The 20112-nt window shown below is 40.7% G+C and overlaps 1 protein-coding gene and 1 long non-coding RNA gene across 7 annotated transcripts in view; one reads left to right on the forward strand and one right to left on the reverse strand.

The window, feature by feature from the left end:
* AADAT (aminoadipate aminotransferase) overlaps window positions 1-9753 on the forward strand; it is a 32018-nt gene extending 22265 nt beyond the window's left edge. For 3 of the 6 annotated variants that reach the window (XM_023252669.1, XM_023252670.2, XM_023252671.2), the window contains exon 14: window positions 9573-9753. In XM_023252669.1, the coding sequence (XP_023108437.1) occupies window positions 9573-9656 (84 nt within the window). In that variant the 3' untranslated portion in view covers window positions 9657-9753. Of the gene's footprint in view, window positions 1-671; window positions 1832-5733; window positions 5797-9572 lie in introns of those variants that run through there. The other 3 variants (XR_006596592.1, XM_019828714.3, XM_003984863.5) reach the window with 3 other exon arrangements.
* LOC111560135 overlaps window positions 1-20112 on the reverse strand; it is a 297662-nt gene that overhangs the window by 8899 nt on the left and 268651 nt on the right. The window contains exons 14-15 of the long non-coding RNA XR_006596594.1: window positions 13208-13352; window positions 12848-12909 (exon numbers count right to left, since the gene is read on the reverse strand). This is a non-coding gene — a long non-coding RNA (uncharacterized LOC111560135). The remainder of the gene's footprint in view (window positions 1-12847; window positions 12910-13207; window positions 13353-20112) is intronic.

Here is a 20112-nt window from a genome sequence, read left to right on the forward strand (position 1 = left end):
TTCCTTCCTTCATGGAATTAACATGAGTCAACAGTACAAATTCATGAAAGTCATCAGTCCCTTTCTCTGAAGAAAAATGTATCAGCAAGGGTCAAATACAATGATATTAAATTCATCACAAGTCTGGGTTTAGCCAAAATAACAAGAAGCAAAGAAATGAGTTCCTAAGGACTGTGTGTTTGGGAGTCCAAATAGAAGAGCCCTGATTGAACAGTGCCCTTAACCTTGAGAGAAGAGTCTGTACTTGCCCTTGCAGATGTATTGGTTCTTGGTGTGTTCTTTATTTACTTGCTTTCTCATGTCGCTAAATATACTTTTCAGAAGTTATGTCTGCTTTAACATATGAATAGAGTTAGACAATTGAAACAATATATAACGTATGTTCAGGTGAGATACCATATGAAAAAGTAATTAGTGTTGTGGAGAAAATGGAAAATAATGATCTTGAGGGCTATAAGAATACACAAAAATCCTGGAACTCTGACAAGCTTATATCCACATGTATTAGTGGACATTGCTGGCATCCTACCCTGATAAAGCTGATGTTAAATTTGACTTTCCATTGCTTCACTTCAACCTAAGATACTCTTTGTGTGAACTTTTTAAATTATCACAGACTTTTCCTAAGTAGCAGCCTAATTTCATTAATTCTTATCTCTTTCCTATTTTAGGCCTTCCAGAGATTAGCCCAAATTATTAAAGAATCTTTATGAAGAAATCTTTATAGTACTCATGGATTTTTCAGATAAATTATTTTTATGATTTAGCAGGAAGAAATGATCGTTGGCATTAGATTTACAGGTTAGATTTCATCAAACATGTCATATCTGTAGTAATTTAACTAGATGACTTTTAAAGTGCCCTTAAATTAATCAGATTGCCAAAATATATTTATAATCTACTTATACCTTTTGATAAATATTCAACTTGAAAATTATTTTTATCCTGGATTTTATTGTAAAGACTCTAGCTGCTCTATGGTTTCCCATAAATTTTCCTTGAAACTTAACATTTTACAGTAAATTATTTTGAAAATGTAAGAAAATAAATTCAAAATGGTATATAATGTGAACTCTTTCTATTTTTAGGAAAATTTAATGAAAGCTTGTTGCAAAAATTGTTAGGATTTGTCCATTGTAAATGATTTTCAGTAAGAGGACTAGAGACATTATGTTGTGCCATAGATACCCCTTTAAAATAAAATTCTGAAACTAAGCACATCTAAAGGCATCAGACCTATTAATTCTAAATAAGGAAGAGAGATCAGGGGCTTAGAAAAATATGCTACAGTGTATTTTCATAATACTGCACAATGTACAAAAATACAGTCTTATCAGTTTTGTAATTTAAATCTACACCCCTTTGAGGTACTTAGGATATACTTTTTAATGATTTTCTTTCTCACCTTTTCAGACCTTTATTTTTCCCATATGGCTATTGATATAATATATGCTTATTAGAAATTTTTCAAACAATATAGTAAATATAAGTGATAAAGTAAAAGCCACTTGCTGTCTTACCCCCCAGTGAAAACCGCTGTCAACATTTATCATCCATCCTTTGAGATGTTTTTCTATGCATGTGCATGTTATATGTAAAATAATAGGATCTCCTTATGACAGTGTATCATAAATACCCTGCATTTGCTTTCTATTGCTGTTTAACAAATTACCGCAATGTTCCAAGATCTAGCAATTGTTAAGTTGTAAGTTCCTTTAAGGAATTAGGAAATCATTGTTATTTATGACATCCTTTGTGTATACAGGCATACCTCAGAGATATTGTGGGTTTGGTTCCAGACCACCACAAATAAAGCAAATACTGTGATAAAGCGGGTCAAATTAATTGTTTGGTTTCCCAGTGCATATAAATGTTTACAGTATACTGTAGTCTATTAAGTGTGCTATGGCATTATGTCTAAAAAATAATGTACATACCTTAATTTAAAAATACTTTATAGGGGTGCCTGGGTGGCTAAGTCGGTTGAGCATCCAACTCTTGATTTTAGCTCAGATCATGATCCGAGGGTAGTGGGATAGAGTCCCACATCCGGCTCTACACTCAGCATGGAGTCTGCTCAGGATTCATTCTCTCTCTCTCTCTCTCTCTCTCTCCCTCCCTCTCCCTCTCTCTCCCCTTCTTCCCCTCTGCCCCTCCCTGTTATCCATTCTCTCTCTCTCTCTCTCTCTCAAAAATAAATAATAAAAATTAAAAATACCTTCTTGCTAAAAAAAAATGCAAACTACCATCTGAGCTTTCAGCACGTAGTAATCACTAATCACAGATATTAACAAATATAATAATAATGAAAAGTTTAAAATATTGCAAGAATCACCAACACATGACACAGAGGCACTAAGTGAGCAAATGCTGTTGGAAACATGGTGTCAATAGACTTCTTGACACATAATTGCCACAGCCTTCAATCTGTTAAAAAATGCATTATCTATAAAGCACAATAAAGCAAAGCATAGTAAAATGAGGTATGTCTGTATAAACATATCCACCATAGTTATTAAATATTTTTTTGGCATCTGGATGAGATGTTACATCTTCCAACAGCTAAAGTTCTTGAGCAAATATCTCATCTCAAAGCTCTTATTAGCTGACTCCAAGCCTGTCTTTATTTAATATTTATTTATTTTGAGAGAAAGAGCATGAGCAGGAGAAGGGCAGAGAGAGAGGGATACAGAATTCCAAATAGGGGATATCCCAAGTAATAGGGCAGAGCCCAGTACAGGGCTCCATCCCACAAACCATGAGATCATGACCTGAGCCTACATCAAGAGTTGGATGCTTAACCTACTGAGCCACCCAGGCACCCCTAAGCCCATCTCTGTTTTTAAGACAACCAGTGGTAGTTACTTAGGAAAGTCTGGAAAGACACAGGGCCTGGAGGAGGCCTGAGATGAACCTAACAATTCCACTACTGTAAGAAGAAAGAGGAAAGTATGAATTCAGTTTATAAAAGTAAAAGTAAAATAAGCCTTCTGCTTATTCAGTAGTTTCAAAAATAATGAAAATTTCTTAGCCAGCACTATATAATTTCTGGCTTGCATTCGTTTTTAAGTCACCAACAAAGAGTAGTTGATTTACATATTGATTTATAATTCCCAGCTTTCAAGGAAGGGATTACCTCTAACCACAATGTATAGGAATCTGTTTCTTCCAAGAAAAACAGAGTGGGAGAAAAGTAGGGAAGGAGAGCACAGGAAATGATTAGGCTGCCCCTTATTACTCAGTGTTTATTTTCATCCAGGGAGATTACCTTCCCCTCATAGAGTAAAGCACTAGAGAACTTTCTGGAGCCACTGTCAATTTTTCCAGCCTCTTGGGAAAGCTGTTTGGCAGTGTATATCAAGAAACGCTAAAACGTTTATATCCTTTAACACAAGATATTAGATAGTGTGGACTGGCCCACTGGACAGAATTCTAATTTCCTTCTCGTGTCTTTGGGCGCGGTGGAAATGAAATACCACATTTCCAGATGCCCTGCAGCTACAGGTCCAGGTATGAGTGAAGTTCCATCATTCAGACGCCTGGATTCGGAACTGAATTTAGAGGGGAGCAAGTCAAGAGGCAAGGCATCCATTTGCTAAGGCAATGTGATTTTACAGCAAGCAGCTTCTTGGTGTGGGGTTTTCTGATCCTGGCAGAAGAAATGAAATCCCAGGGCTAGAAACTGTCTCTGGAAACCTCATTTACTTTTACATGCATTCCAAACAATTTTGGAAACCACAGAATATATGACAATAAACACTTCGCTTAAGTTAGCTAGAGTAGTTTCTGTTATCTGCCACCGAATGCCAACCAGGCCAGCTGTGTCCGGGTCTCCAAGACCACCCTCAGGCTTGATGGTTCCCTAAAAGGACTCAGAAGACCCAGAAGCTAGTGTAGCCACAGCTGCCATTTATTGCAGCAAAAAGGATAGAGTAAAATCTCAAAGGGAAAAGGCACGTGGGACAAACACAATCTGGAGGAAACCAGGCACAAGCTTCCAAGAGTCCCCTCTTAGCGGAGTCACACGGGATATGCTTAATTCCTTGGGCGATGATGTGTGACAGCAAGGGCAAAGTGTCGTCAACAGGGGAAGCTCACCTGAGAGCCTGGTTGTCAGGGGTTTTATCAGGGGTCAGTCACACACAGTGCCTGCAATGGTGGACCTCAGTTACTGAAGCTCCACAGCCACAGGGGGATCTCAGGTGTCCACCGTAAAGCACACAGTAAAAACTACCTAGAAAAGCAGTTATAGCATGGCTCAAGACCCCAGACATGAAAAACACTCATTAATGAGAATATTCCAAGAGCTCAGTCCCCACGAGCCAGCCAAGGGCCAGTCACAAACACAGCCATCATTGGAGTGACCCAGATCTGCTGAGTTAACCCTTTACCACCCACTGGGAACTCCACTTATGGACATTCATAGTAAAGAATTACTCAAAATATGGAAGAAAGTAAAAAAAAACCATGAAGACAGTAATTGTAATTTAAAACAGCAAAACATTGGGGGTAGGGGTTGAGGTTTTGGGACTGAAGTTCTCGCAGTAAGAAAATGGGTTATGTCAATTATGGTTCATCCACTTAAGTTTTAGGCAACCACTAAAACACCACTATGAAGCAGTATCATTCATTTTATGAAGCACTATGTTAAAATGATTATATATAATATGGAATGAAAAACCAGGGTAGGAAAGCATACATATACTCTAATTACAACTATGTAAAAAAATAAGAAGACATCCACCAAAAAAGCAAAAATTGGGTAACTTTTTATTTTCAAAATACTCTTTAACATGGCTCTTTACTTTTATAATAAAAAAATAAATTAATTTTTCGGGGCACCTGGGTGGCTCAATCGGTTAAGCATCTGATTTTGGCTCAGGTCATGATCTCCTGGTCCATGGGTTCAAGCCCCACATTGGGCTCTGTGCTGACAGCTCAGAGCCTGGAGCCTGCTTCGGATTCTGTGTCTCACTTTCTGCCCCTCCCCCACTCATGCTCACTCGCTCTCTCTCCAAAAATAAAAAAAAATAAAAAGTTTTCAAATAAAAATAAAAAAATAAGTTATTTTTTAAAACCTCAAGCAAATTAGTCACAGTTTTGTTTTTGTTTTTGTTTTTTTATTTCAGTTGGATAAGTAGAGGTTCCTAGAGGCAATAGTGAAAAAATAGATCTAGGGACAGCAAGGGGGCAACTACCATGTAATGAAAAATCAAATTGAAAGTCATATCCATACAACCATAATCAATTTGGATCTGGTCAAATATTACATAGGTTTAATTTCCCAGTATTAATCCATTGTAGTTTCTGTGTGGAAACCATGGTGTCACTACATATGGTCCACGATGAACAGAAGTAGCTGGAACATTTGGTCTTGGTGGTAATCAATATGGATATTGTAGGTTGGTCTAAAAGGGAAGTTGTCACTTGGCATGGTTTCCTTTTAAGTTTGAATGGTTGTCAACTTTAGCAATTTCCTCTCCCCCCATATAAGAAAGTCTTTAATGCTTTTCATATAATGTTTGTACAGCATGGTATAGCTTTAAATTCCTTTTCAAATGCTAATTAAATCTCGTGGGTAGAAATTATTAACTTATCAAAAGTAGGTTTAATTAAAAATTTGGAGAACCTAAAGTCTTAATAAAAATAAGACAAATGAAATTTTAACTGGTGATGTGTATTTATTAAGGTTTTAAGTTACCTTAAGTAAAAATCCACAACACCTTTCTCCAGAACCCAATGGTAATTACAAGAATGTCATTTTATGGGCAAAAGACATGAATAGACACTTTTCCAAAGAAGACATCCAGATAGCTAATAGACACATGAAAAAATGCTCAACATCACTCATCATCAGAGAAATACAAATCAAAACCACAGTGAGATACCACCTCACACCAGTCAGAATGGCTAAAATCAACAACTCAGGCAACAACAGATGTTGACAAGGATGCAAAGAAAGAGGATCTCTTTTGCACTGCTGGTGGGAATGCAAACTTGTACAGCCACTCTGGAAAACAGTATGGAGGTTCCTCAAAAAGTCAAAAATAGAACCACCTTACGACCCAGCAATTGCACTACTAGGGATTTATCCAAAGGATACAGGTGTGCTGTTTCAAAGGGGCACATGCACCCCAATGTTTATAGCAGTGCCATTGACAATAGCCAAAGTATGGAAAGTGCTCAAATGTCCACCAACAGATGAATGGATAAAGAAGATGTAGTATATATATATACAACAGAGTATTACTTGGCAATCAAAAAGAATGAAATCTTGCCATTTGCAACAATATGGATGGAACTAGAGGGTACTATGCTAAGCAAAAGTCAGAGAAAGACAAATATATGACTTCACTAATGTGGAATTTAACATAAAAAACAGATGAACATAAGGGAAGGGAAGCAAAAAGAATATAAAAACGGAGAGAAACAAAACATAAGAGACTGTTAAATACAGAGAACAAACAGGGTTGCTGGAGGGGCTGTTGGTGGGGGGACAGGCTAAATGGTTAAGGGGCATTAAGGAAAACACTTGTTGGGGTGAGCACTGGGTATTATACATAGGGGATGAATCACTGGAATCTATTCCTGAAATTATTATTGCACTCTGTGCTAACTTCAATGTAAATTAAAAATAAATAAATAAATTTAAATAAGGAAAAAAAAACCCAATGTTATTTGTAAGATGGTATGTTTGATTAGCACGACTTTACAGTGACCCTACTTTTATGCTTCAAGGATTAAAAATTTCATGTATTCATTCTGTTTACTCACTGAGCAAATATTTACTGAGTGCCTACTATCCCAGGCACTCAACATACAGCAGCAGTAAACAAAACATAGCTTACAGTCAGGGCAAGGGTTCATGAGGGAAGATAGGTGACAAAGAAATGTATTAATAAAGTATTTTACATAGTGTAAGTGCTTACAGGGTAAGAAGATAAATAATGACGGAACAGGGGTGCTATTTTTAATATAAGACTCAGTGAAGCCCCTAGAACAGGTGACATTGGAGCAGAAAGCAGACTGCAGTGAGGGAGTAGGCCATGCAGGTGAGCAGCACTCCATGCAGAGGGAATTTGAGAGGCAAAGGCCCTGAAAAGGGACCGCACTTGGTTTGTCTGAGGTACTACAAAGACTTCAAAGAGGATAAAGAGTAAACAAAGGTGGGGCACCTGGATGGCTCAGTCAGTTAAGGATCTGACTCTGACTCGTATTCTTGGCTCAGGTCATGATCTCATGGTTCATGGGATGGAGCTCCATGCTGGGCTCCGTGCTAACAGCGCAAAGCTTGCTTGAGATTCTCTCTCCCTCTCTCTCTGCTCCTCCCCAACTTGTGTGCACATATTCTCTTTCTCTCAAAATAAATAAATAAACATTAAATAAAAAGAATAAACAAAGGTGTGTTAGACTGCTTGGCGGCCATAACAAAGTACTACAGACTGGGTGGCTTAAAAGAAATTTCTTGTCTCACAGTTCTAGAGGCTAGAAGTCAGAGCTCAGGTGTTAGCAGGGTGGTTTCTTCTGAGGCTTCACTCCTAGGCTTACAGATAGCTATCTTCTCCCCATGTCTTCACCTGGTCTTCCCTGTGTACACAGCTAAGTCCTAATTTCTTCTTCCTATACGGACATCAGTCACACCGGCCAAATTGGAGGATCTCATTTTAATGTAATTATCTCTATCTCCAAACACAGTCACATGCTGAGGGCCTGGGGGTTAGGACCTCAACATACGGATTTTAGGGGGACACAGTTCAGCCCATAACAAGAAGCGAGGGGTAAAAAGATAAAAAGTCAAAGAGATGGGAGGCTTAGGGGAGCAGACTAGGTAGGGCCTTGCAGGCCACACAAGAGTGTGAACTCTTCTGATGGAAATGGGGAGCCACTGGAGGGTTTTAACCAGGAGAACAGCATTAGCTGTTCTTGGATTTCAAAATCACTCTGACCCCTGCATGGACAATGGATTGGAATGGAGCAAGGGTAGAAGCAGGGAAACCATGTCATAGAGTGGAGACAAGACCTTCTCTTTTAATTAGGACAATCAAGAAAGGACTCCCTGATGGCATACCATTGAACGTGAGTGAATAAAATGAATAAAAAGTAAAGGGAAATTCCTGCTAGTACCTGAGGAAAGAGAGAAGCACAACAATTTTTCAGTAGAAATTGAATATAAAGAAGCCATGTAATGAATTTAAGGTTGAAATAAGTATTACAGGATTCCTACTTTCACATGATTTAAATATGTTAACTTATTTATTACTCTTATTAGCTTGACTTGGCTAATTTGGTTTTCTTTCCTACTGCTGCCGTCAGATTTTTTTTATTCCCATTTTATTTCATGTACTTTCTGCAAACTGTTTTGTGTCTTCTTTTATTTGGCATTTATAACTGAAATTGAAATTTTAAGTACTAACCTGAAATATAGTCATAATTTCAGTAGCACTTAGTACTTAAATAGCGAGATTATCCATATACTACAATCATGTACTCATTAGAGTCACTGAAAAAACAATCAAAATTAGAGCTCCAGGAGCTCTTAATAACTTTTTAAAGTTTATTTATTTTGGGAAAGAGAGCACGTGCACACATAAGTGGGAGGGGCAGAGAGAGGGAGGGAGAGAGAGAATCCCAAGCAGGCTCTGCACTGTCATGAGGGGTTTAATCTCAGGCATGCACTGTCATGTCAGGGTTTAATCTCATGAACTGTGAGATCACGACCTGAGCCAAAACTAAGAGTCCAACACTTAACCAACTGAGCCACCCAGGAACCCCACTCTTAATAATTTTACATGTAAAGAAGAAACTAAATAAAGAGAAAATAAAAACGTTTCTTAATACGCTTCAGAAATATTGGAAACTGCTTTGCAAGTTTGGATTTTTTGATGCCCTCCATGCTGTGGCATTGCTACTCTCTGCCAACCTCAACTCACAAAGACTTGCCACAGGGTCTTCTTTTCCAAGGCTCCTTGACCCCCTTCTCAACCCCATCCTGGAAGGAGGCAACAAAATAATGGGGACCTGGAATTTCCTAGACACCTAAACTACTGCCCTTCCAGCAACATCGTACATGCAAAAATTCAAGAAAGCAGAGAAAGAAGGAAGGAAGGAAGGAAGGAAGGAAGGAAGGAAGGAAGGAAGGAAAGAAGGAAGGAAGGAAGGGAGGAAAGACGGAAGCAAGGAAGGGAGGGAGGGAGAAAGGGAGGGTGGATCTGCATATATTTTGACCTAGCAATTTTAGTTCTAAGAATTTACTGTATGGAAGTATTTTAAAGACCCTCATCACAGCATATATCACTGAAAGAATGAAACAGCCTAGAAGTCTAGCGATAACAACTTTCCTTCTAGAGCCCCCAATTGGCTGTACTTCCTTCACTTGCTTAATTCCTACTCATCCTACCAGGGTTCAGTTTAAATTCCACTTTGAGGGAACCCTGTCCTGGCCCCCAGTATGAGAGAGAGTAGGGCATTCTGCTAGTGACTCAGCATCCTCTTTTCCTTTGTAGCTCTTACCATAATAGTTAAGTAATCACATGTACAGTTCTTAATATTTGCCTGTCTCCTTCTCTTCTCAGATCATAATTTCTGTAAGGGCAGAAACGAGGCCCATTTTCTTCACAGCTGTACCCTCAGAGCAGATCACAGTGCCCAGAAGATAGCATGCCCTCAATAAATATGTGTTGGCCCTGGATCTACTTTAAATGGGTAAATTTTATGGTATGTGAATTACATCTCAATAAAGCTTTTTTAAAAAGATGTTGCCATTAATCTGTAAATTAATTAAACATTAAACTAATGAAAATTGTCAGACAGTGGCATACAATGTAGTTAGAAAAAAATATTTGAGCTGTATGTCTACTGACACGGAAAAATCTTCAAGAAATAGTATGCAAAAGAGTTTTATAAAACAGTTTACACGGGCGCCTGGGGGCGCAGTCGGTTGAGCGTCCGACTTCAGCCAGGTCGCGATCTCGCAGTCCGTGAGTTCGAGCCCCGCGTCAGGCTCTGGGCTGATGGCTCGGAGCCTGGAGCCTGTTTCCGATTCTGTGGCTCCCTCTCTCTCTGCCCCTCCCCCGTTCATGCTCTGTCTCTCTCTGTCCCAAAAATAAATAAACGTTGAAAAAAAATAAAAAATAAAACAGTTTACACAACAGGATCTCATTGGTTTGGTTGACAAAAGGATATACCCATATATTCAACTAATATTTATTGAATGCCCATATTTCCAGGCACCATTCTAAATGTTTGAGATTCCAGTGAATAAAGATCCTCGTTACTGTGGAGCTTATATTCTAGCATGGCAGATTGGCCATAGGTAATAAACATAATTAATAACATCTTACAGTATATTAGAAGGTAAAAAGAGCCATGTGGCGGGGGGCAGGGGGCATGGGGTTGGTAGGCGAGTATCTGGGAGTGCTGGACAGAGACATACTGCAGTTTTAAATGGGAGGTTAGCCTAATCCTTTGCAAAGGTGAATGAAGACTCAAGAGAGGGAGTTAGCCAAGCAGGTATCTGACAGAACAGCAAGCCCCCAAAGCATGTTTTGTTTTCTTCTGCTCAAGGAACAGGGTAGAGATCAGTGTGGCTGCAGCAAAGCAAACAAGAGGGAGTGCATTAGGAGAGGAGGCCCAGGTAGCGATAGTCCCTTGTTACCATTGTAAGCACTTCAGTTTTCACTCCATAAGGGGCGGGGATGGGGGGGTATTGCAAAATTGTGACCAGAGCGATGATTCCCGTTTGAGAGGATGGCTCTGGCTGCTGAACTGGGGAGTATGGGAGAAGCAGGGAGGATGTTTAGAGTCCAGCACAGTAATCCAGACAAGAAAGGATGGTGGCCCACACCCAGGAAAGGGCAGAATGGGTGGCTAAGAGATGTTCAGTGCCCAGATTTCTAAAGATAGAGCCAACAGGATTTCCTAATGGACTGAACGTGAGGTGTGAAGAGAGGAATCAAAAATCAAAGTTTGGGGTCTAAGCACCTGGGGGATGGAGTTGACAATAACAAAAATGAAGGCAGAGGATGAAGCTAGTTTGAAAAGAATTGGAATTGAGCTTTGGATGTATTATTTTTGAGACGTCTACCAGACATCTGTGTTATACTGTTTTCAAATTATCATAACTGGCACCCTCTGCTAAATTAGCTGCTGAGAAGAGGCCAAGACTACAATGCCCATAATCCCCTTCTCCATCAGTCAGCCAGTGAGAGGCCTGAACTTTGAGGCACTTGTTCTCTGGAAGTGGTTGCAGCCGCAGTGAGGTTCCAAGTGGCATCTGGTTGAGCATTCTGAAAAATGCCCACGTGGGGATAGTTCGTGGGTACTGGTTATTCACAGTAGCTTCAGGACTTTACTGACTATAGCCTGAAAGATTTGGTGCAAGGATCCAAAAATGTGCCATGGCTTCCAGACATGTGCTTGCTGTAGGCTAAAACACATGTGACAATTTTTGACTGTCCTTTCTTCCAACCAATGGCCTTCTAACCATTGTTTAAACTTCCATTCATAGTCAGCATGCATAGTCTTCTGTTTCCTTCACTGATGAAACATGCAAATGGAGATGTGCGGTGGGCAGTTGGGAATGTCAGTCTGGAGTTGAAGGTGGGAGGTTGGGGCCAGAGATGAGATTTGGGGGTCAGCAGCTAATGACGGCATTCAAACCTTGAGCTTGAACAATCACCAAACACAGAGAGAGAAAAGTTCAAGAACTAAGCCTAAAGCAAACCAACCTGGACAGGCTGCAGGAAAGAAGAGGCTAAGTCTGCTGAGGAGGAACCAATGAGGCAGAAACATCCAGACCAGCCTGGCACCCCAGAAGCCAGAGGAGAAAGAGCCACAAGGAGGAGAGAATGGCCAACCATGCCAAGAGCTGCTGACTGGCCGATTAGCTGACAGCTGAGAACTGACCCACCAGGTCACATAAAGTGGATGTTTTTGGTAACCTGGACAAAAGCAATTCTGTGGGGTAGAGGGGGATTTTTAAGCCTGATTGGAGGGGGTTTTAGAGAGAATGAGAGGAAAAGAATCGCACACAGCTGTGTTCACTGTAAAAAGCCCAGTGACTTACATGAAAATGCCAACAAGCAAAATCTCTGGGTCATGTTATTACAGGTGAGGATTTTTATTGATTAGCTGAAATGAATATGCACTTCTTCTATAATTAGTAAAAATAAAATTATTATCAACAGCTCTCTCTAAATGCTTCAATTACCTATCTGCCCTGGCCAGAGGCTGACTCTGAGTTCCAAGGGGCTCCAGTCTAAGAAACAGAAAGTGTAGACAGATACAAGTTCCTGGGTGTCAGTCTCACGTCCCAGGCACTGTGCCACCTTCTCTTTATCCCAAGAACACCAAATGATGCGCCTACTGTCTGCTGTCCCCAAACTTCAATTACTGAGCATTTTCAAATTAAATAGCACCCTGACAACTTCAAAATTCTTTTCAATTATTAAAATAAATGTTTATGGAACACTTCCCATATAGCAGGAATTTGCTAAATAAACATTGCATTTAAAAAGATGAACGTGGGGTGCCTGGGTGGCTCAGTCAGTTAAGCATCCGACTCTTGATTTTGGCTCAGGTCACGATCTCATGGTTTGTGAGTTTGAGCCCTGCACTGGGCTCTGTGCTGACAGTGTGGCCCCTACTTGGGGTTCTCTGTTTCTCTCTCTCTCTCTCTCTCTCTCTCTCTCTCTCTCTCTCGCATTTCCTCACTAGCACGCGCGCATGCTCTCTCTCTCAAAAATAAACAAACAAAACTTCAAGAAGATGAATGTGATTGTCAAGTGCTTAATTTACACCCTGAACACCGTTTATTCAGGATAGCCAGAGACCCATCTAGCAGATATACCTGTCAATCCCACTGAGAGAAGGCAAACATGAGAAACTTCAGACACTTGAAGCCTGTAGGACCTAAAAAGGTAAAAAAGAAACCTTGAGAGATCTAAATGTGACATTTTATAAGGAGTGTTAACTTGTTATTGGGATTTAAACAGTTGAGAGATTTTTGTGAACTGCTTCTGAATGGGGGCTCTCTTCCTGATGTTCTGTATCCAGCACCTTCCCAGTAGTGCATATGGTTAGCACTTAATTAACATTTATTGAACTAATTACCTCACTTACTCTCTTTTACAGAAATAGTCATAATGATTATCCCCTCTTTCTAGCAAGTACAAAGTTAGGTTTAATGAGGGCAGACTAATTAACATACGAGGAAAGCTGGGGAATCTTCAAATGTTTGGAGGACCCATGGGGGCGATTCTCTCCAGCCTCCAGATGATTTCTGTCATGTTAATAGTGATGGGCTCAATTTCTAGTCCCTGGGGTTGCAAAGTCCATCTGCCAGTGAAGGGGATCTTCAAAGTACAAAAGGAAAGAAAACAAGGATTTTAAAAAGTGGATTTGACAATATACTAAGGTGAGAAATAATGATGTTACATCTCAAAGAATCTTCTAACCATTGATACTAGACATACAGTAAAATCTTATAAGGTTAATGAATAATAATGAAGCTAACTGCTTTTTGTGCATTACCTAAATTAATGTTCAAAACAACTGGAAGCAGAATTATTAACCTTATTTTACAAATGAGAAAACTGAGGTTTTGAATGGACTGGATGATGAATGACCTAAGGCTGGGCTCAGGGCTGCCCCGATGAATGAGGGAAAGCACCAGTGGGGTCCCAAAAGGGGACACAGAAGCATTACCAGTATGTTTGTGCCACAGTGATCAGAAAAAGAAGAGGCACAGGAGTGCAATTCTGTAGGAGGTTTAGCAGCATTTAGGGACCTCCTAGCTACAGATAGATTCTTGGTATATAATTGCTCAAGAGAAAGAAGCCAGAATCGAACTTACATTATATTAAAGACTCAGAAATACACAGCTTTAGATCTGTTATCAACGGTTATCAGGAGGGAAGAATAGGGACTCCTGGGGTGGCTCAGTTGGTTAAGCACCTGACTTCAGCTTGGTCGTGATCTCACAGTTCATAAGTTGGAGTCCCGCATCAGGTTCTGCGCTAACAGCTCAGAGCCTGGAGCCTGCTTGGGACTCTGTGTCTCCCTCCCTACCTTCCCCCCCTTGCACTCTCTCTCTCTCAAAAATAAACATCAAATTTTTTTAAAATAGAGGGAAGAATAAACATGAAAGCCTTGGGGGATGACAACTGTTAGAATGTCAAGCTTCAATAATTTGTGACAACCTAGGAAATCTCAAAAGTGTGTATGCAGAATTGCTTCAAATTGTATTACATTCCCATGCTGTAATGAAAAATGTCAAATTTATGTGCAATGTAAAATGAAGTGATGAACCTTGACCAGCAGGTGGCAGGCTTACCTCATGATGTTTTTTAAACTTTGCAGAGGGATTACAGTGAAATTTTGATTCTAATATCATTACAAAAACTCATGTTTAGCAGGAATTAGGAGTACAATATTATTTGATTACACTGTGTCCTGGAACTTATGACTAAGGTTGACTAAATTTGTTCATTCAATTAACTGCAAGAAGACAAGATAATACAGGCAGGTATTAAGTGAATTCATCATCAAGACATTTCCATACACTAGACATAAAGTACAATGTCTAGACAATTCTAAATCATGGGGGGAATAATATATTTAAATATTGATTTCCTGAGAACCTGGGGGGGTTCAGTCGGTTAAGCATCCGACTCTAGGTTTTGGCTAAGGTCATGATCTCACAGTTAGAGTTCGAACCCCATATGGGGCTCTGCACTGACAGCATAGAGCCTGCTTGGGATTCCCTCTCCCTCTCTCTCTGCCCCTCCCCTGATATTTCTCTCTCTCTCAAAAAAATAAATAAACTTTAAAAAACAAATAAATAGGGGTGCCTGGGTGGCTCAGTCGGTTGAGCCTCTGACTTTGGCTCAGGTCATGATCTCACGGTTTGTGGGTTTGGCCCTGCAATGGGCTCTGTGCTGACAGCTCAGAGCCTGGAGCCTGCTTCAGATTCTGTGTCTCCCTCTCTCTCTGTGCTCCTCCCTTGCTCACATTCTGTCTCTCTCTCAAAAATAAATAAAGATTTTTAAAAATTTTTTAAATAAATAAATAAAATAAAATGTTAAAATGAATTTTAAAAAAGAGTATGTCTTTCTTCACCTTATTTACATTCAGATAACCTCGGGCTTCACTAACTAATGTAGTAAGTTAACATGCATGACTTCCCCCAACAGTACGTTGGGCAGAAAGGAGGAAAAGAGAAGGTTCCTGCCTTCAAGGAACATATAACCATATAATAGAGACAAGAACAGTAGAATCTTATGTTCCTGGGAACCTTCTAAATTCTGAAATACATGATTCCATATATATTCCCCTCAAAAGACCTACATTATCAAAGAGCAGGATGCCAGTTAGTTTGACTTTTGAGTAGGGAATGGTCAGCTAGGCACTCACTAACTCAACTACTCATTACCACCTCACCCCACAGCCCGATCCCCACATATTCGCACATCTTCAAAACTCGGGTGATTAAAATTTGTATGTCAGAAAAGCTTCATGTGCCTAGGTATCAAAGTTCCTTTTACCAACAGAACCAGAAAATGTTCCATCTACAAATGCCAGGTCTAATAAACACATGGCACAATAAAAACATAAAGTGATATCGGGGCACCTGGGTGGCTCAGTCAGTTAAGCATCGGACTTCGGCTCAGGTCATGATCTCACAGTTTGTGAGTTCAAGCCCTGCATCAGGCTCTGTGCTGACAGCTTGCTCAGAGCCTGGAGCCTGCTTTGGATTCTGTCTCCCTTTCTCTCTGCCCCTCCCCCACTCACACTCTGTCTCTGTCTCTCTCAAAAATAAGTAAACAGCTTTTAAAAATTTAAACAAAATGGGGTGCCTGGGTGGCTCAGTCGGTTGGGCGGCCGACTTCGGCTCAGGTCATGATTTTGCGCTCCGTGAGATCGAGCCCCGCGTCGGGCTCTGTGCTGACAGCTCGGAGCCTGGAGCCTGTTTCGGATTCTGTGTCTCCCTCTCTCTGACCCTCCCCTGTTCATGCTCTGTCTCTCTCTGCCTCAAAAATAAATAAACGTTAAAAAAAATTAAAGAAGAAAACCATAAAGTGGTATATACATTTCAGATGCCAGTTAATAAAAATCAGGTTAGTGGTGCAGGTTACAAGTATAGAACTGGGCAGTGTGCTGGTGAGAATACTTAAGGAAGATTTCCTGAAGTCAATAAAGGTGAGCTAGAGCTGGGATGATGGCAGAGAGTCAAAGAAAGAGGCGGGCCATTTGGGTTGGGAGAGAGATATGAGAAATCATAAAGGAGCTTTAATTATTACAGAACGTTTAGAAGACACTTCGTTTAATTTAATTTTTAAAATAATGTGCTCTTTACTACCCACTAATCTCATAAGAGGGTTGCATCTGATAATTAATCTTCTAGGATCCTACTGGTGCTAACCCTCTATAAGTTGATTATCTTCATGCCAGTTGCACTATTATGGACTGAATTGTGTCTCCCCAAAATTCTTATGTTGAAGTCCTAACTTCAGATATCTCAGAATGTGACCTTACTTGGAAATTGGGTGGCTGCAGATGTAGTTGAGATGAGGCCACAATGGAGTAGGGTGGCCAGAATATGACTGGTGTCCTTATTAAAAGGAGACATTTGGACACAGACACACACCCCGAAAGAACGCCATGTGAAGACTGTAGTTAGGCTGCCACAAGCCAGTGAACTACCAGAAGCCAGGAGAGAAGCCTGGAATAGATCCCTCCCTGATGCCTTTAGAGAGAGAGCAGCCTGCTGACCCCTTGATCTTGGACTTCCCGCCTCCAGAACTATGACACAAGTTTCTGTTTAAGCCACTCAGTAGCTGGTCCTTTGTTATAGCAACCCCAGCAAACCAACCACACGCATCAACCAAAACCCACTACCTTAACTCAGCATCATATATGTACAAATGTATCCAGTGAAATCCAGTGAGCATTCAGATGTAGCAGTCTATTAGAATTGCAGATCAGGGGACAAACTGTGTCATGCAGAGGCTGTATAAATCCAAAGACTCTGAGTAAATCTTCTTTTGCCAATTTGAAATGAAGTGTAACTGCTGGTGGAGGCCAGTGAAATAGCAAGAGAGGCCAGCTGAGGCTCCTGTCTGAGTTCTGCACCATGTGGAGGCGGGGCGGGGGGGGGGGTGCTGTGCCACTGCTCGATTAGTCCCCATCTTGTTTGGAACATCAGGCTCTAAGTAGTCACACCGCCCTCCTTGAGTTACTCTTCCTGTTCTTGCTCGAATGGTGCATCGGTTGGCAGATGGACTACCTTGTGTGGCAGAACTGGGCTTTCAACTCCGACTGCCAACCTGAAAAATGATCCAGAGTGCTCCTGACCCTGATGCCCACATCTATACCTAGTGGCAGTACTGCACTGATTCCGGGGGATAAAATATGTCCATATCTCTTTGCTTATTTGGTGGCTTATTTATTAACGTGTATCTCCATTTCTGAAAAGGACTTAAGGTGACTTAAAAACACCTGTCCAACATGTACATTACAAACTGTATGATCTGGGGGCTCCTGGGCGGCTCAGTTGGTTGAGTGTCTGACTTCAGCTCAGGTCATGACCTCACAGTTAGTGAATTCAAGCCCCACACTGGGCTCCACACTGTCAGCACCGAAGCTTTCAGGGCAGAGTCTGCTTCTGAACCCCTGTCCCCCTCTGTCTCAGACCCTCCCCCACTTGTGTTCTCTCTCCCTTAAAAATAAAACATTAAAAAAACTGTATGATCTCAAATGGACAGGGTAGCTACACATTCTATAAAGTCTGTTTTTATGGAATTGTCAGGTCTTCCCAGATACCGAGGGCAAATGCATGCCTGTCTGTGCTGTTAGAATGATGTGTGCTTTCAAACTCTAAACTAAGTTTTATCTGCCATCATGTTACCTTTTACACATAGCAGATAATCAAAGGTAAATTGATCAGCGTAAATGACAGAGAAAAGGGGGAGGGAGTTCCCATTTCTCATTCTTATCTGCTGATTACATTTCCCTATTAGAGGCTCAGTAACACAATAAACTCCTTATGCAAGAAAATTCACTTTGTGGAAAATGTTCTGTGTGTGTTTATAACTTATTCTCATATGTACTGTAAAGGTGATAGAGCTTCTAAAAATTAAAAGACACAGAAAAAAACTATGACAAGAGCCTAATATACAACAACAACAACAACAACAACAACAACAACAAAAACCCAGGAGAAATAAAAATAAATTGAGTGAATAATTTTTTCTAGAGACATAAGCATTCAAGCACTACCACTCCTTACAAATTTTGTACACAGAGCACTGCAATTCCAGAAAAGAGGCAAGGGTAGGGAATGACTGACAGCATTCAAAATTTGTAAGCAATTGATTTTTTAGAAAATATTTAAAGAAGGGGCGCCAGGGTGGCTCAGTTGGTTGAGCATCAGACTTTGGCTCAGGTCAAATCTCTTGGTTTGTGGGTTCGAGCCCTGCATCTGTGCTGACAGCTCAGAGCCTGGAGCCTCCTTAGGATTCTGTCTCCCTCTCTCTCTGCCCCTCCCCTGCTCATGCTCTGTCTCTCTAACATCAAAAAACATTGTTTTTAAGTTAAAGAAAAATATCAGAATCCAAGAATTTCAGTGACAGCAAATGATCGTAGACCTTTCCTGTAAGAGATGCTTTGAATTATCCTCAAGTATCACAAAACAACAAACAAACAAAAACAGAACTGCATGAAACACAGCCGCTCTATCCTGAAAACCTCATGTAACTGCATCCTTACAAAAAAGAAAACTCCTCAGGCCCTCATGACAGCAGCACACTGCACTAATATGGCACTAATGTTGGCTGATGCTGAAATTATCACTCCTTTGTCCTGCTGTAAGCTGATTCTTGCATATAAGGAGACATGAGTCAGTGTAAGACTATTAACCTGAGGGATGATGTTAGGTTCTAGATAAATGTTTTCCGGAAACACACCATCTTAGTTCTGGCTACTCTAACAAAATACCATAGGTTAGGCATCTTACACAATAGACATTGCCTACAGTTCTGGAGGCTAGAGTCTGAGATCAGGACATCAGAATGGTGGGGTTCTAGTAAGCGCTTTCTTCCCAGCTATGGATGGTTGCTTCCTCACTGTGTCTTTCCATGGCAGAGAGGAAGACCTTCTTGTGTTTCTTCTTGTAAAGGCACTAATCACAGCGAGAGGATCCTACCCTCATGACCTAACTACAACGCTACTCCTAACATCATCACAGTGGGAGAGAGGGTTTCAACATAGGGATTTTGAGAGAACTCAGTCCATAGCACACACACATAGGATTTATGCAGTTTCGCCCATCTTTTGAGGTCCTCTCTCATGGAAATTACTCTTATGCGCACAGTACACAAACCAATGGGTTTTGAATCTGTACTTTGGGTTATGACGGTACAGCAAATGCACCTCCACAGTGACGGTGTGCTGTGCCCATGTGTGTATGGAGCTTCTCCGTGTACATTCAAATGCCATATACAGTTAGTTAGCACTTTTACACACAAGATCACAGGCACTCGAAGGAAGAACCACTATTCCCATTTTGTAAATGGAGAACAACTCAAGTGGTAGGATACACCAATGGGAGGAGAGGAGCATCCATGGCAGTCTGGCCAGAGGATGCTGGTGGGATAAAGCAATATGTAGAAGACTCTTACTCCAGAGCAACTCAGCCTATGGAGGCCCAGCTACTCTGCTCCCATAGAATGCCAGGCCTGTTGGAACGGGGTTCATTATGTTCCACTCTGGGTTGGAAATATTAAGCGTGATTAAATGAGAAGAACACAAAGATTCGTGGAGCTCATGAAATCCACACTCTCCATCATTCAGGTTTTACTCAACAACATGGCAAGTATCAGTGCCCTTGTGACCCCTGGAAAACCATGTTGTAGCCGAAGCTCTCCGTAGTACTGTCAGAAATATATCTCGTTGCTAAGATAAGCCATTGCAGCCACTGATATTTCAAGCCTAAAATTAACTCAGCATTCCTGGCATCTAAACCATCAAGTTATTTCAGGATAACCCTTGGTTCAGTTTTGATCATCCAGTTTCCTTAAGCAGGTTACAGAGTCCTGCATGGCACTTAAATTAGTA

Source organism: Felis catus, chromosome B1, assembly GCF_018350175.1.
Source record: "Felis catus isolate Fca126 chromosome B1, F.catus_Fca126_mat1.0, whole genome shotgun sequence".
NCBI lineage: Eukaryota > Metazoa > Chordata > Mammalia > Carnivora > Felidae > Felis > Felis catus.